Raw genomic sequence first — 17,500 nt, 5'->3', positions numbered from 1 at the left:
ATCGCTTCCCACTCTAATTTAGCCAACACTTCTTATTATGCAAAGCAGCCTCCTGAAGAGTGAATGTTTTCTCTGCACATATGCTGGGGAGACCGTCAGCCCCCTATAGTGCTAGCTCTAGTCACTCATTATTCCAGATATTATACTTACATTTCTATAAAAAATATCGAGGGCACTTTGTGACAGCTTATTATAACAAAAAAAGTATTGTTCTAACCTCTAGTTCTGCAGAGTGAGGACCATCTATCATTATCTCTACTCATTAGGAAATGGGGGCCTGTGCCCTTGTCTTCCCTACTGCCATAGTATAAAAAATGTATGCTGCAAAATTACAGCCTCTCTATCACACTATGTCCTAACAGGATCTGAGCGAGCAACTGTCAATGTTATCAGTCTACACTGAATCTGTTAAATATGCCCTTATATTGCGTCATATTTCTCGTTCAAAATAACAGAGCTACAGTACAGAAAGAAAATAGAAATGGGGCGTCCCGTCCGACAAAGGTTCTCTCAAGATGCGGTGCTCGCGTTGATGCAGTCAGGACACTCCAGTTGAAAACAATGTCATTAAATGGATATAAAATATCCATTGACGTAATATATGATGCAATAGGGCATATTAAACAGATTCAGTGTAGACAGACAACATTGACAGTCACTCGCAAATGCTCGCTTGGGACGCACCCGGTTAGACATAGTGTTAGGCTGACAATGAGACTAACAAATTCCAATTTTTCCTCAATTTTAAAAGTAGTATATTTTTATGAAAGTGCTATTCACTCAATCTTGGAGGGAACAAAACAGTATTCGAATAAACTAACTTAGGGGAGATCAGACGCATTTGTTGAGCTTCAGATTTGACCCTTTTCCATTTTACACTGAGGTTGAGACGGACAGAGCAGCACCTCAGCCCTCTCGTCACTCTGGCTCTCCACTCACCTCTCTCAGCGGCTCGTTCAGTTCCCCCAGGATGCTCTCCTCGTCAAACATCTTGCCCTGGTAGCGATGCTCGTAGTAGTCATGGATACGCTGTCTCATGTCCGCCGGAAGCTTGTGGAAGGACATGTACTGCTCCACCTGCTTGTACTGTAGGAAGACAAGGACACAACGAACGAATGGGTGCTCTCTCCCAGGAGTTTGTGCAATGAACATTTACGACTAATCATATTGGACTTAGATAGCATAGATGTAGCATAGCAGCACACAACATAAACTGAATTCCTGACAGGAGCTGTTCAATACCTAAGGTCCTGTATCAGAGCAACAACTCCATGCCTGGATGATATCAAAGATCTGGTTGGGTAACAGTGTCCTATAGCGTACTGATCACGCTGGTCTGTTGTAATGCACTGTTTTCAGGTATTATCCAGGTCTCACTTCACAAACTGTTTGTCAATGTGGCAGCTAGACCTTTACGTTTGATCACATCACACCTGTGTAGGGCATATTAGTTTGGTTTAAGAATGTATTGTTATTGAAACTGTGAATGGTCCTGCCAACTGTATATCTCAAATCTCCTACTCCAATTACCTGCTCCTTGTTTTACATTAGTCTAAAATATAACTAATAGTAATCAAGCCTTTACTGATGTTCGACTTAAAACATGGAATAACTCCCTCTTTTATATCTGTTTTGTTGTCTGCTTTAAGTCTGTCAAAACTAAATTCAATTTATTTCTACCTGCTGATACTCCGTTTTTAATTTATTTGGTGTGTTGTCCTTAATAGTGCACTTTACTTCAATGTGCAGCTGTTCTTTTAACTGTGCTTATGTCAGTCTGAGGTTGCTCTAGTGGACCGCATCGTACCAATAAGCAAGTATCCTCTCAATCCACATCGAATGGTTTAAAGTTGTGCTGGTATGTAGATAATGAAAAAAAAAAAAAAAAACCTTTCCTGAAACTGACATGCTAATTAGAATTAAGCAGCAGGAGCTGATGACAGTCAACACCCACAAATGGCTATGGACACCGTTGTTGTACTGTTACTGTTTGTGGTGCGATACCCTGTGCAAGGCACTAATCAGGATTTATGCATACACGGCAGTGTGACGGCTATTCAGGGTTTACAGTTCCTGAACAATAGCTCCCGGATTGGAAAGGGATCAAAGGCATTCAATAATACCCGTAGAGGCACATCTGCTGTAACTGTAGTTCAACTAATAGATGTCATTCAATATAATGATTATTATGTTAAAATGGGGAGAGAGATAAACAGCCCATTGTGTCATTGTCACTGTGTTGTTCCGTTTCACAGGCTGGTCATACCAGTGTCGTAATTCAACCACTTGATCCAGGTTTAACCCTGTCCCCCCTCCCCCGATCAGCGATGCTGACGGATATTACAGAATATTAACACAATATACATATATCATTTATCATACATAAACATATATAAAGACACACACACAGACATACACATGTGCATACAACCATACACACAAGGCTGCATAATTTGTGTGCCACAACACATCGGAAACAAATTATTCAGTGACACTCCGGAGTTTTCCGGAAGAATTACCAAGCCACATGAGAAGCGACAAAGGTGCCGCAGCAAATTAAAGCACACACTCATGTTCACGAGAGAGAAAGACAGAGAGAGAGAGAGAGAGAGAGAGAAGATGAGAGGAGAAAGATGAAAAGAAAAAAAGAGGTGGGGTCTTTTTCTCCTTTTTTCCCCGATTCTTCTCCTTCCTCTTTTGTAGCACCCAAGAGAGGAGTGTGAAAAGTGTGAGTGCAGAACACTGAAACTCAGGAAACAGGGAAGGGCTCTTGCTCAACCTCCTCGAGCGTGGGGAGAGGGGGGGGGGGGGGGGGGGGGGTTAGAGAACAAGACACAAGGAATGAGAGAACGACAGAACAGAGTGAAAATGAAAGAGTGAATTAAGCTTCTCCACTTAAGAGAAGCGAAAATGAAAAACTGCATTCTGTGCACGCCTTGAAAAAGACAGCGTGGTGCAGAAGAGGAATGGTGAGTCGGTGTGTGGGGATTGAGGACGACGATAATGAACAACCGAGGTGAGATATAGAGAGAGGTTGTCGAGGGGAGCCTGTCACACATTAGGCCTTGAGGTGCTTGTGTTAATATTTGCAATCACAAGGCTCACATGAAAAAGCCTTAAAATGAGCTGCTGCAGGCTGTACAGTCTCCACAGAGACACCAGCACAGTGTGTGTGTGTGTGCGTGTGTGTGTGTGCGCGTGCGTGTGTGTGTGTGTGTGTGTGTGTGTGTATAATTACGTCTGCATGTGAGTATGTGTGTGTGTGTGTGTGTGTGTGTGTGTGTGTGTGTGTGTGTGTGTGTGTGTGTGTGTGTGTGTTAGTGCGTGTGTGTGTGTGTGTGTGTGTGTGTGTGTGTGTGTGTGTGTGTGTGTGTGTGTGTGTGTGTGTTAGTGCGTGTGTGTGTGTGTGTGTGTGTGTGTGTGTGTGTGTGTGTGTGTTGGCATGCATGTATGAGTGTGAGCACATCTGTGTGTGTATGTGTGCGTGTGTGAGTGTGTTTAAGCGCGCGAACCCATGCAACTACAGTATATGTCTGACAACACACTCTCTCTCCCTGACAAAGCAGCAGATCAAAAGCAGGTCGAAATAAGAAGTAGCTGCACGTAGATGCATCACTGACCTTCTGCACGTGAAACACCACCTGCATCCCAAGTCTCTTCCCCCACGTAGAGTACAGCTAAGGTTACAGTAATTATCATTCCTTTATAGCTACGCATTCCTTTGATCAACAGTCCTTTCACAATTTGTCATTCCACTCTCCGGCAGATCCTTTGGTTTCTGTTTGTCTTCCGTTATTATCCTACTGTACGGGGACAGATCTGGTTTAAGACCCAAGACACTTCAGGCTGGACGTTTATGACACTAAAGCTTCCTGACATTCAGGGTATTGAGATTGGGCAGAAGGCAACGCTGTTCCCCGAATGGCCTGTGAAAAGACATGCCCGCTGAGAAATACAGGGGGGGGGGGGGTGTGAGAGAAATAAAAGAAGGGAGATTTCTCTCCTTTATCTTTTTTCTGTACCTTTTTCCTCCCCTCTCTATCACTCTGTTTCCTCCTTGCTCGGAGTCTCACCCGAGATAAGGACAACTCTCTTTTTCTCCCTATGTTTCCCTCTCCTTCCCTCCTCCCCTCTCTCTTTCTCTCTCTCTCTCCCTCTCTCTCTGTCTCTCTCTCTCTGACAGAGAGAAACCTGTTACCTCCAGGGAGACTGCACTAATGAGACAGCGAGTGGACCAGCTCCCTGAGGAGTAAGACCCTGTGATAAGCTGCCCGTGGTGGTGCCTGAGGGAAAATGGCTCCCCGCATCACAGGGCCTGTCCAGTCAGCAAGGGTCAGTCGGCACGAGTGTGTGTATGTGTGTGTGTGCGTGTGTGTGTGTGTGGCATAGTGCTGGCTTTGCTGACGCACACACATACGTCAGGGAGATAGGATTGGAAAGGAGGGGTGGGTAATCAAATAAGAAGCAGAAGCAATAGACAAGTGTCTTCTCTCAGTCCTCAAAATCTTCATCTGTATGTCTGCCTTTATATCTGTCTGCCTGTCTGTCTGCCTGCTTGTCTGTCTGTCTGTTTGCCTGCCTGCCTGTCTGTCTATCTGTCTGTCCGTTTGAGGTCCTGTCTGCCTGCCTCTCTGTCTACCTGTTTGTTTGTCTGTCTGTTTGCCTGCCTGCCTGCCTGTCTACCTGTTTGTCTGTCTGTCTGTTTGCCTGCCTGTCTGTCTGTCACTCTTCCTCCTCTTCAGTCTGTCAGCTGCACAGACCATCCAAAGCTCACTTTCCTTTTTCTGTCATTCTGATCTCAGGAACGTTCCTCTAGTTGTCCCTCTATCTTCACCATCTCTTTTGACTGTGCAGGTTTCATACTGTCTCTGTCACTGTCCATCCAGATAGCTTCTGTCTCTGTCCCTGTCTGCTCTCATCCGTCTCTGCTACAGTATGCACCTGAAACAGTGTCTGGTTCTCTCTCTCTCTCTCTCTCTCTCTCTCTCTCTCTCTCTCGTTCTGAGCAGGACTACCATTGCAACAATACCTCATCAGCAGGGTAAAACAAACTTGTCTCATGATGGTCTAAACCCAGCTCACGTTCCCTCTCTCTCTATCTCTCTCTCTCTCTCTCTCTCTCTCTCTCTCTCTCTCTCTCTGCTTGAGGCTGTCCTCTTTCAGACCTTTTGGGAAGACTTGTGATGCTTATGATGAATGCTTTTTGAAACAAATGTTTATTCCTGGTTTTATGTATTGTAAGAAGAACGGTTCAAAGGCACAATTGATCAATTACAAGGCAAAAAAGTGGCTGTCTACGGAACAGGACTGTGCCTATGATGTTGTGATTGTTCTATTACTGTAAGACTGACAGAATCAAGAATCAAGAAATGGATTTAAATCTGTATAAGTCAATATGTAATCTTGCATCATTTGAAAATAGTTGGTGCTTTAAAGGGGCATCATAAGGGGATACTGCATTTTATTTATTCATCTATTCATTTTCAGTCACCTTTTTTTCTTCTTTTTGCTAGCTGTGATGTTAAATATGTCATGTTATTTGATGTAATAACATTTTTGTAAAATTCAAATTCTCTCTCTTTCTCTCGCTCTCTCTCTCTCTGTCTTCCTCTCAACGTTTTTCCACTGTTCTGAATGGCAGACAGTGCAGCATCGCTGGTTGTGCATGACAAAGAGACAGAACTGTCCAGCAAACCACTCACCTGCAAAGTTTCTCATGTGTCTCTCTCACACACACACACACACACACACGCACACACACACACACACACACACACACACACACACACACACACACACACACACACACACACACACACACACACACACACACACACACACACACACACACACACACACACACACACACACACAATCTGCAAGCTCATTAAAACAGTGTGTGAGAGCATGACAAAAAAAATAAAAATAATGAATAAATAAATAAATAAAAAAATCCTCCTGGACAATTGATATGAGCCCAGCACTGCTGTCAGGATCAATACTTACTTAGAATAAACACGAGTGCGAATCAGTGGGAATATGCGAGAGGCAGAGAGAGAAGAAAAAGAAATTGAAAGGAAGAAAGACGGCATCAGACATTCATCTCCCTCCGGGCAACTAAGAGGAGAATTATAAACCTGGCCGTAGGCTAAGCCATCTTCTCTATCTCTTATCTCGCTCTTATCTGGAGGCCTGATTCAATAAAAACATTCAAATCTCTCTGAAGCTAGGGGATCGCTTTCTGATTTAAAGCTGAACCAGGATGGCCCAAGTAAAAGCTTGCTCTACACTGAGGTTAAACAAACACACACACACACACACACACACACACACACACACACACACACACACGCACACGCACACGCACACACACGTATCAACATGAGTGTACACATGACTGTGTGTGTGTGTGCATGTATGTATGCACATGTGTGTGTTTGTGTGTGTGTGTGTGTGCGTGTGTGTGTGTGTGTGTGTGTGTGTGTGTGTGTGTGTGTGTGTGTGTGCGTGTGTGTGTGTGTGTGTGTGTGTGTGTGTGTGTGTGTGTGTGTGTGTGTGTGTGTGTGTGTGTGTGTGTGTGTGTGTGGCTGTGTGTGTGGCTGTGTGTATGTATGTACATGTACGTGTGTGTGTGTGTGTGTGTGTGTGTGTGTTGGCAGTGCTGTGTTTTCCCTAACCTCCAGTGTGTGCAGGGCCACTGCTCTCCCGCGAGTGCCACCTCCTCCCCGTGCCCCCCTCTCTCCTCTCGCTCTGGGCCGCATTACAATTTCATTCTGCCAGCATGAAAGGGCATTAGCCAAGTGAACAAATATCGGCTTTAAAGATAATGCCCCCATCCTCTACGCTCCTCTCCTCTCCTCCCCGCTCCGCTCCTCCCCCATCCTCTCCGCTCCTCTGCTCTCCTCTCTGCTCCTCTCCTCTTCTCTCTTCACCTCTCCTCTCTGCTCCTCTCCACTCCTCCCTTCTCCTCTCCTCTTCTGTCATCTCCGCTCCTCTCCTCCCTTCTCCTCTTCCCTCCTCTCCTCCCCTCTCCTCCTCTCCACTCCTCTCCTCTCTCCTCCTCTCCTCACGGCATACGGGCCGACTCCCGCTTGCTCCCGTGCTCTTTCGCTCCCTCTCCAGGGATTTGGCTCTGATTAATCACCTTGCTGCTCTCTTTCTCTCTCTCTCTCTCTCTCTCTCTCTCTCTCTCTCTTTCTCTCTTGTTCTGTTGTTCTCCATCTCTCTCTTTTTTTCTCTGTGATTGGGAGTGAGGAGGAACCTTGTCTTAGGGAACACGTCCTAGGGGGAAGGATTACCGTAGCGGATCAGCAAGCCATGTGGTAGATAGCATCTAGCGCACAGCTGCTCTCCCCGTCCACCTCCACAACCTTCACTAAGAGGAATCATCATCACTGTCATCATCATCATTACAGTCATCATCATCTTTCTCTTCTTCATCATCCGTGTCATCACCATCATCATCATCATAGTCAGTGATTAATGTAAGCAAGTGACCACCTCTCAGAGAACTTTCCTTTCCTCTGGCGAAAGTCAATACAGCATTCCATACCAAGATCCTGAGAGCTAACCGTCATGTTAGACATGTTTTCATGCATTTCTCCCTACCTCCTATCTCTTTCTATTCCTTTCTGTCATCAGATCTAACCCACCATATGCTTTCTCCATATGCCAATCACTCTGCCCTTCTCTCTCTCTCTCTCTTGCTCTTATATCTGTCCATCTTTGTGTTATTAGCACCAGCAGCACCAACCTCTCTCTCTCTCTCTATTTTCCTTCTCCTCTCTCTTCTCCCCTCCCTCTTCCCTCCCTCTATCTCTCTCTCTCTCTCTCTCTCTCACTCTCTCCCTCTCTCGCTTGATGCAAATTCATACCCAAATAATTCATGAATAATTTATGTGCCAAAAGAGATGTCAGGCACTTAATTATAATTTCTAAACATTTATTTTTCCTTCACCACCTCTCTCCCCTCCCTTCCTCTCTCCCATCCCTTCCTCTCTCTCTCTCTCTCTCTCTCATCCTATCCCCTCTATGTGAGAGTGACAGAGAGGTTTGACAAAGAGCACACTTTGCTAATTATTGCTTTGAACATTTGCTTCCATTCAGCGGGTGTCGCAGAAGAAAACCACCTTCAGTGTTCAGCCTATCTCTCCACCTCTCTCTCTTTCTCTATTACAAACACGCACACACACACACACACACACACACACACACACACACACACACACACACACACACACACACACACACACACACACACACACACACACACACACACACACACACACACACACACACACACACACACACGCACACACGCACACACACACACACACATACATATCCTCACTCCATCTCCTGACTGCTGCTTGCATATTTCTGACATGGGCTTACAGCAGCTGGGGCGTTTGGATTTGGAGGGAGCCCCTGATTACGGGGTTATTAGGCGCTGATAATCTGTAAAATGACGGGCTTGGTTGGAGTGGCTGCAGCAGTGCTGCAGACAGAGGGACACAAATTGCCATCGCTTAAGACCACGCCAGAGGGTGTGGGAGAACTAACAAACCAAAAATAAGACGCCCAGGAGAGTTTTGTCAGGCCAGTAGAAAGAGCAACCCCAAAACACAAATCACAGAGGATACTGTAATATGCTCTCGCGAGTCCTTTCAAGGTGTAGCCTTCAGTGCAAACAAAAAAAAGGTTGCTGATGTTTGAGCTCAGCAGTAAATCAAATTACACGCCTCCCTTGTGTATGAACTGATCTGTGCCACTATGTTTGTTTTCCCATTTACAGAGCCAGGGGTGTGCAATAATACTTTTGTGCACACACACACACACACACACACACACACACACACACACACACTCAGCGGACATACTGTACACAGACTCCATGCACACAATCACACACAGACACACACACACACACACACAAATATCGCAGAAATGCAAGGGCAATTAACAGAAACATGTGACCGATTATAATCAAGGTCTGCACCTGCAGTCAGTTCAGTCTGTTAAGACGTCCAAGGTCAATAGATAGTCAAACTGTGTTTGCAGTTGAGTTTTGGGAGAGTTCTAGTGAGTCACAGCGAGGGAAGGGGGGTGGGGGGGCTGAAGCGGGGGGTTTGGGGCAGAGGCTGTTCGCTGACCTCAGCAGGAGGCTGGCTGCTGTCTCCCCGGCAGAAAATCTCCTCCGGGCGTCTTCTTTTCTCTCCCTCTCTCCGTGACACGCGAGCCACTGACAGAGATTTGATTTGATCGCCCAATCACGTCCCAGTCAAGCACAGCACTTCTTCCTGGCTGGAGCCAAACACTCCCTGAGTTACTGCTTCAAGGCTTTCCTCCACTGACCTGAACAGATATAACCCCGGCTGGCAAGGGCTAACCTGCGCGCTAGCACGCTCCTATTCACTTGCATTCATTTGCATTACATAAAAGCCCTGATGCATAGGGCATATAGCGAGGTAGCCATACCGGAGCTGGGCATTCATTTTGTACCCAGTGCATGCGGGTAGATTAGCATCCTACCCCTGTTAAAACAGCCTTTGGAGCATTTGAAGCAAGTGCCCTCAGTTCTATCAAATCCATCCTAGCTCAGCTCAGAAGCTCCCGGTTTGCATCCCAAGCAGGCATTAATGCAGCAGCGTGCAAGGCCATTTCCGAAAAAGTATCACAAGAAAACAATTTTGATAGAATTTAGTGTAAAATCTTATGGCATTGTTATCTTACAGAAGTATTAACTGAATGTTCAAACAAACTGTTGAATTGTTACCGTTAATGAAAGGGCCTGAATGATCTCTGAAATGGAAACTTTCAGAATCTACTGTACTTGTTGCTTTGCCACATGTACTCTCATAGTATCAGTAATGCCATCACAAAAAGAAGACAGAGAAAGTCCTGCACCAAATATGCCATTCAGATTTGACAAATCAGCACAACATCCTGTGAAATGGACGCTTTAGCCTGTGATTTGAAAAGACTTCTGCTAACTAAAATAACAACCAGGGAAACAGATTTACTGTACATCACATCAGATCAGATCAGATCAGATCAGATCAGTGCGAATGCGCTGAGATGATTGAAAAATGCATGTACAGTACAAGAAACAAGGTGGTCATACAACATGAAAACAAATTACATGCATTTGGTTGACCTACACAAAACACATGTGTCGTCAAGCAGAAATCTAAAAATACCAAGACAATGGACAATACTTGACAACCAAAAGTGTCCCGGTGCTATTTGTTGTTTGTTTGTTATTTTCTACATATTTGTTTGTTTGTTTGTTTATTCATTGACTCATTCAATCATGAATGTTCTCTTTCTTTCTTTTCTGCTGACTCTTCCTCTACCTCTCTCAGAATTAAATACAAAATGTCAGCCCGGTTTGATGAGCCCGCTCAGAGGGCCAGGGCCATCTCCCGAGGTACAGTAGTGTAAAGAGTTCACGCGAGGGGAACAAATTTCCGGCGGAAGCCACTCAGCAGAAACTTCTCTTTAGCTGTGGATAACAGCATCTAACACCCTTCAGCTTACTGCCATCAGCCAGGCAGCGGCTAATAAGAAACTCTCCAACTTCTGTGGCCGAGTCAGGATCCAAAGCCGCTCAAGTTGTCGGCGGTAATGTCCCGGGTTGATTGTATTGGAAACATGGTCCGTCGCCCAAAACCAGCCCTGCCTTAATGCAGTCAAGCTGCAACATAGCGGGGTAGGTTTTTTTTTTTGTAAAAGTGTCTGAAGCACTTCTAGCAAGGATGTGAGGAGGAGAGTATCTCATTGGGTTATTTGATTAGGGAATCAGCAGTGGAGAGAGGAAATCAAACAGAGTATGTGTGTGTGTGTGTGTGTGTGTGTGTGTGTGTGTGTGTGTGTGTGTGTGTGTGTGTGTGTGTGTGTGTGTGTGTGTGTGTGCGTGTGTGTGCGTGTGTGTGCGTGTGTGTGCGTGTGTGTGCGTGTGGGGGGGGGGATATACCGAGAGGAGAGAGCTGAGAGAGACAGGAGAGGGAGAGAGAGAGAATGAAGGGAGGGATAGAAAGAAGGAGAAGAGAGAAGAGAGAAGAGAAGGTGTGTGTGAAAGAGAGAGAAGAGGAAGAAAAAAAGAGAGAGAGAAAAAAAAAAAGGGTTTTGGAACATCGTCATCGCCTTGGAGTAATCAGCTTTAGGACTGCCATAAATCAATCCCGCGAGGAGCTCTGCTTAATTGCCAAGTGTTAATGAGAGCTCTGCAGGGGGGGGGGGCTGCCCTGCACCAATGACATTAGCGGCTAAAGCCACTCAGGGCTGGCGTGTTGGAGCATGCCGCTTATGCAACAGGCCGTCCTCTTGGGATTCCCCCTTGTGTTCTCTCCGGAGCTCCGTTGGGCACACGGCAGCACATAAACAAACAAATAAATAAATAAATAAATAATGCGCACGGGATACTCAACCCTGTTGACATCAGCTCTCTTGTGCATGTAGTTTCATGTCACATCTTTATATAATCTTTACATTTTTATATAATCTTTACATATTTGCAAAACCATTCATGCTAGCGACATAAAATCCTATGAAATCCCTGCAAAATACTAGATAGATAGATAGATAGATAGATACTTTATTGAACACCAAGGGGAAATTCAAGATTACTATAGTTACTATTACTATAGATTACTAGTTACTATAACTATAAAGATACTGTATATATCTTCCTTCAACTCTAAAACACAGACACTTGAATGTAGCTCAAGCGCTGTACCAGATGTTATGCTACATAGCAGTAATTCTGGGACTACTAAGGCTGAGGTTTTAGTCAGTGTCTTGACTATGACAGCAGAAACTCTGCTACTTTTCTTTCCCAAGTCTCTCTCTCTTTCTCTCTCCCTCTTTCTTTCTCTCTCTCTCTCTCTCTCTCTCTCTCTGCTGCACACAGAGATGAAAACTCTTTTCAATTTTTCCAGCGCGGGTCCGGCGGAGGCTGGGTCACGGTGTGCGCCGGTGAGCAGCCGCCGGTGAGCGGCGGAGATTAGGCCAGTGTCAGCGCGGGAGAGAAATGGTGACCTCCATCAGCCCGATGACGCGGCGCGCCGGACACCAGAGAGATGCGGAGGCGTCTGGCCGGTGACTCAGCGTTTGCACTCTCCCATCGAGCAGAGAACAGCATGGTTTTGTGTGTGTGTGTGTGTGTCTGTCTCTGTGTATGCCTCTGTGTGTGTTTGTGCATGTTATTTGTGTATGTGTATGTGTGTGTATCTAGGTGTGTTTGTGCATGTATGTGTGTGTGTGTGTGTGTGAGAGAGCAGGTGTGTGTTTGTGTGTGTGTGTGTGTCTGTGTGTGTGTGTCCACTAGTCGACAAGTGAACTATCAAAATCAGTTGTCGGTGTGGTAGGCAGCTAGCCACGAGTCGTGCATGCTTTTTTCATAGTATGCATCTCTAAACAAGCCAGTCAGCTAACATTAGAGGAACATCATGTTGATGGAGAGGAGAAGACAGCACACTCACCAGAGGTGTCACATCTGAGGTCCCTCTCTTTCTCTCTCTCTCTCTATCTCTCTCTTTCTCGCTCTCTCTCTCACTCTCTCACTCTGTATGATGTTTTCTCCTGATTTCATAAGATTGCGTCGTTAGGCAAATAAGTGGTTACGTCTACTCTCGTCTTCTGCAAGTGTGTAAGCGCAGGTGTGTGTGTGTGACAGAGAGGGAGAGAGGAGACAGACACGCTGATGGATAGGCGGCCAGGTAGGCAGGCAAGCTGGCAGGCAGGCAAGCGTGCAATTACGATGGGGAAAAAGGACATGGCAACTCTGCCCCCAATCTGGTGGATGTAATTCTGTTTGCGCGGCACAGGTCTGGACACGCCTGTAAGGAGGTCGAGGATTCCACTGGGAAATTGGCAAACGTCCTCAGAACACTCACACCTCCAAATACAGTAGGCTGGCACATGAAAGAGATTTTTTTTTTTGGGGGGGGGGGGGGGGGGGGGTGGGGTGAAGAATGAACGAGAGAAGTGAAGGAAGACAGAGGGGGAGAGGAGAGAGGAAAAAGGATAGATAGAGAGGGAAGGAAGGAGTGAAGAGAGAGAGAGGAAGGAAGGAGTGAAGGATACAGTAGAATGGCAGGGAGAGGGGGAATAGGGAACTAATGTAGATTGAGAGAGAGGCAGACAGAGGGATAGAGCGAGGAACATAATAAAAAGGAAAGATAGAGAAAAGGAAAAATGGAGGTAGTGGAACACGGTAGCGGGAAAGAGATGGAGAGATGGAGAGATGGAGAGGGAAAGATAGATAAATAGATGGAGGTCAAAGTAGGGTACTTTAGAACATGCAAGGGAGACATGGGAGGCAGAAAAATGGAGAGGTGAAAAGAAATAGAAAAAAAGAGGGAAAGAGGAAAGGTCAGAGGGAGGGGTGACACTTGCTCAGGGTGAGAGGAATGGAGAGATGGAAAGGGAGGGGGGGAACGATAGAGTCAGATGGAAGAATAGAAGGAGAGAAGGAGCGAGGGAGAGGGAGAGATAGAAAGAGAGAGAGAGAGAAAGAGAGAGAGCAAGAGAGAGATAGAGATAGAGAGATAGAAATAGAGAGAGAGATAGAGAGAGAGGGAGAGGGAGAGAGAGAAAAAGAGAGAGAGAAGAGAGAGGAGGTGAAGGTTGCTCAGGCCCAGTGAGGACAAACTGTAACAGCACCTGGGCTGCTCTCACCCCAGGCAACCATCCAAATGAACCAGGATGAAGGCTTCAAAACATCAACAACAACAACAACATGATAAACAAGCAAACAACACAAAAACCTGCACGCATAGAGTGCTTATATCACACAGCGTCTCTTCATAGCTATATCACAATTCCTCTCAACCCTCTCTTCCTCCCTCTCTCATCCATCATACTGGTCCCACTTTTCAAACTGCATCACATTACAACCTAAACAACAACAAAACAACAACAAAAAACAGGTAAGCGAGATCTAAACCGGCACACAAAGAATACTCATAGCACCAGGTCATAGCTATACTTCTCTCTTTCTCTCATCCTGTTTTCTCACATTGCCTGATCCAATCCCACTTGACTGTGGAGTGTACCGCCTGACACTAACTTGGCGAACCACGTCAGCCATGGCGTGGGGTATCACGCGCCGCAGCGCCGTATGACGTCGGGGGGGTTTGGGGGGTTTGGGCCGTTTGGGCCGTTTGGGCCGTTTGGAGCGAGCCTCGCTCCGGCGTCTATCCACTTCCATCCCCACTCAGCGTTAGAAGACTTCCTCGTTCCCTACAAGAGCTAATTTAAGCCAGCGTGCTTGCTTCTGACAGCCAGCTCTTTATCACGCGCCGCCACATTGTAATAGAATTCTCTATTCACAGCAGATTACACTCGGGCTTTCTGATGATAATTTCCCCTCGTCTTTGTGAGCACTGCAAACATTTCTCCCCTTTTTTTCTCTCTCCCTCTCTTTTTTTTCCACTCCTCTTTCCATTTTTTTCCCCTCTTCCTTCCTTTCTTTCCTTTATTCCCTCATTCTCTTCAGAGGAGCTGGCAGTGGCATAATCTTTCTGAACTTTCCTCACAGATGCACTCCTCTTCCCTCTCCCTCCTGGGACGCTGGGTAGGGGGGGATAGTTCAAGATTGTTTTTTTTCGGCTGATTTAAACTGTCACCCGTATGTCACCTACGCATTGTCACCGTGCCACATTAGCAGATGGCCCTCTATCCTCCCCATCATGCGCTCTCTCTCTTTTTCTCTATCAATCTCTCTTTTTTTTCTCTGTATCACCCTTTCTCAGACTTATCAGACCTCTCCCTCGGTACTGTTCTTCTATCCAGCTAGCTCTTTCTCACTTTCCATCTCTCTCTCTCTCTCTTTTTCAATGTTTCTTTCTTCCTCTTCTCTCCCATCCACCAGGGTCCTTGTCTTTGCCCATTCAGATACCGTTCACTTGCTCATAATGGAAGTGGCGCTCTGAGGCTAATTGGCGTGGGTTGGTGGGAGTCAACACTGTAGATGAGAGTGTGTGCATATGCATGTGTGAGAGTGTGTGTATTCATGTGTGTGGCTGTTTCTCTGTGTGTGTGTGAGACTGTGAGTGTGTGTGCACGTGTTTGTGTGTGCGTGCAGGGGTGTAATGGCAAAATAAGAGGTGGGTAAAACTATGAATTCCATGATCACGGTAAGGTGTACTGTGCCATGCGGTATCAGATTTTTTAAAAAGGCATTCAGAACATGTTTGATGATGGAGGAGGTTAAAAGTAGCAATAGCCTAAATGCTAACGAGTGAATAAACTCTTTTGAGAGGTGAATAAACTGTGTTTACTTGTGTTTAGCTTCCACTACACCCTTGTGTGTGTGTATGAGAGAGAGAGAGAGGGGGATAGAGAAAGAGATAAACTGAGAGAAATGGAGAGAGAGAGAGAGTCTCAGCACATATGCATGTTTATGTACAGTTGAGTGTGTGTGTGTGTGTGTGTGTGTGTGTGCGTGTGTGTGTGTGTGTGTGTGTGTGTGTGTGTGTGTGTGTGTGTGTGTGCATGTTTGTGTTTATGTGTGCGGACGTGTGCCTGCACACTCCTCCATGTCTGCACTGTCCTGGCCTCATACTCTCATCCACCATCCACAGACCTCCCCCACCACACAGAGCTAAACTCAATCCCTACCCTAACCTACATCTGGAGGTGAAAGGGCCTTGAGGGCCTCTTTAAGCCATGATCGCAACAGCCAAATCACCCACCATGACAGGGAACAAAAAACAACAGCAAAATCCCCTACTCTCTAATGAGCAAATGTTAGCTTCAAAAACAAGATGGCCGCCTGGCAGTGGGCTTGTGCGATTAACAGACCTGGTCATTTATCATTTTGGATGTGAGTGTGTGTGTGTGTGTGTGTGTGTGTGTGTGTGTGTGTGTGTGTGTGTGTGTGTGTGTGTGTGTGTGTGTGTGTGTGTGTGTGTGTGTGTGTGTGTGTGTGTTTGCTTGTGTGTGTGTGTGTGTGTGTGTGTGTGTGTGTGTGAGTGTGTGTGTTTGAAAGGGGGTGTTATGTGGTCAGCTCGTGGCATTTTAGCTGCTGTGTCCTCTCCATGTGAGTCAGGTCCCAGGAGGGGAGACAGATGCGCTAGTCCCGTCCTGCCGCTAACACGGCTAACACAAGTGGGCCAGGGCTGCATGTCCCCACTCCTGGGGATTAGAGGCCTGCATTAACCTGCCATTTGGGCACACAGGGGGGGAGAGGGAGAGAGGGAGAGAGGGTTCAATGACTCCACTCCCACCAACGCCCAAATGTGGGTCCCCTACATACAACAACAGTCACTCTAACAGGCTGGCTGTATGTTCCTACAGGATGAAAAGTGCACATGTAATGCATACAAGCAATACAAGCATTAGCTGCACCATGTATAAACCGCAGTGCAGTGTTGTATGCAGATCAAAACACAAAACATACAGAAGAATGAAGAAACTAAATGAATTTCCATGTGTCACCTTATATTAACCTCATAGCTGAAGAAATGCTGCAAAAACAACGTATAAACCTTAACGGCATAGTGCCACTCAGAAAAAAGCTCATTGGTTTCCAAAATGTGGGCAGAGGAAGATGAAGACTATGAGGATGAGGATGATGAGGAAGAGGGGAAGAGGAGGAGGAGGAGGAGGAGGATGATGAAGAATATGAGGATGAGGATGATGAGGAATAGGGGAAGAGGATGATGATGATGATAATGATGAAGATGGGGAGGATGATGATGATGATGATGAAGAGGGGGGGAGGGGGAGATGATGATGAGGAAGAGGGGGAGAGGGGAAGAGAATGATGACGATGATGGGGACGATGAAGAATATGAGGAAGATGATGATGGCAAAGAGGGGAAGAGGATGACGATGAGGACGATGAAGAATATGAGGATGAGAAGGATATTGATGGAGATGATGAAGATGAGGATGGCAGGGAAGATGAGGAAGTGGAGGAAACTGTCTTAAGCTGAAGCCACAACTGTTCCTCAGAGAGTTCATGGAGGAGAGTTCAGGGAAGAAGGAGAGAGCGAGAGAGATGGAGAGGGAGGGCAAAAAGAACAAGAGAGAGGGAGAGAGAGCAACAGGGGAATTGTAAAACAGACAGAAAGTGAGGGAAAGAGAAAGGGATAGAGAGTGAGTGAGTGAGAGGGAGAGAGAAGTGAAGACAAATGAGAGAAAGTGGAGAAGCAAAGACCTCAGTGTTAAGTGGGAAAGCTGGTTGCTCAGTCTACAGCTATAGATAGACAGAGAGAGCTTAGCAAGCTCAGTGCTCGGATGAGCAAAGGCAAGGAAAAGACAAGGGGGAAGAGAGAAACAGGCACTGCCTACATGAAAAAAGAAAAAGAACAAATTTCTGTAAGAGGGCAAGAACGAAGGGAAAGAGGGGAAGAAAAAAAGAAGAGGAAGGAGAGAGAGAGAGAAAAAGCTCAGAGCAAGTATTAATCACCATGCAGACATATTCAAAGAGAAATGGAAAACCCACATCCTTAAAAATTAATCGCAATTTATTCTGCTAATAGCCTAGCCT

The 17,500-nt window shown here is 46.0% G+C and overlaps 1 protein-coding gene across 1 annotated transcript in view; it reads right to left on the bottom strand.

Annotated features, from left to right (window-relative positions):
* Positions 1 to 17,500, bottom strand: part of hcn4 (hyperpolarization activated cyclic nucleotide-gated potassium channel 4) — an 87,132-nt gene that overhangs the window by 23,074 nt on the left and 46,558 nt on the right. Inside the window, exon 5 of the mRNA XM_062549958.1 lies at positions 940 to 1,086. Coding sequence (XP_062405942.1) covers positions 940 to 1,086 — 147 coding nt within the window. The remainder of the gene's footprint in view (positions 1 to 939; positions 1,087 to 17,500) is intronic.

The sequence above is a fragment of the Sardina pilchardus genome, chromosome 11 (genome assembly GCF_963854185.1).
Source record: "Sardina pilchardus chromosome 11, fSarPil1.1, whole genome shotgun sequence".
Taxonomy (NCBI): Eukaryota; Metazoa; Chordata; class Actinopteri; order Clupeiformes; family Clupeidae; genus Sardina; species Sardina pilchardus.
This window is presented reverse-complemented; position numbering and strand designations above follow the sequence as displayed.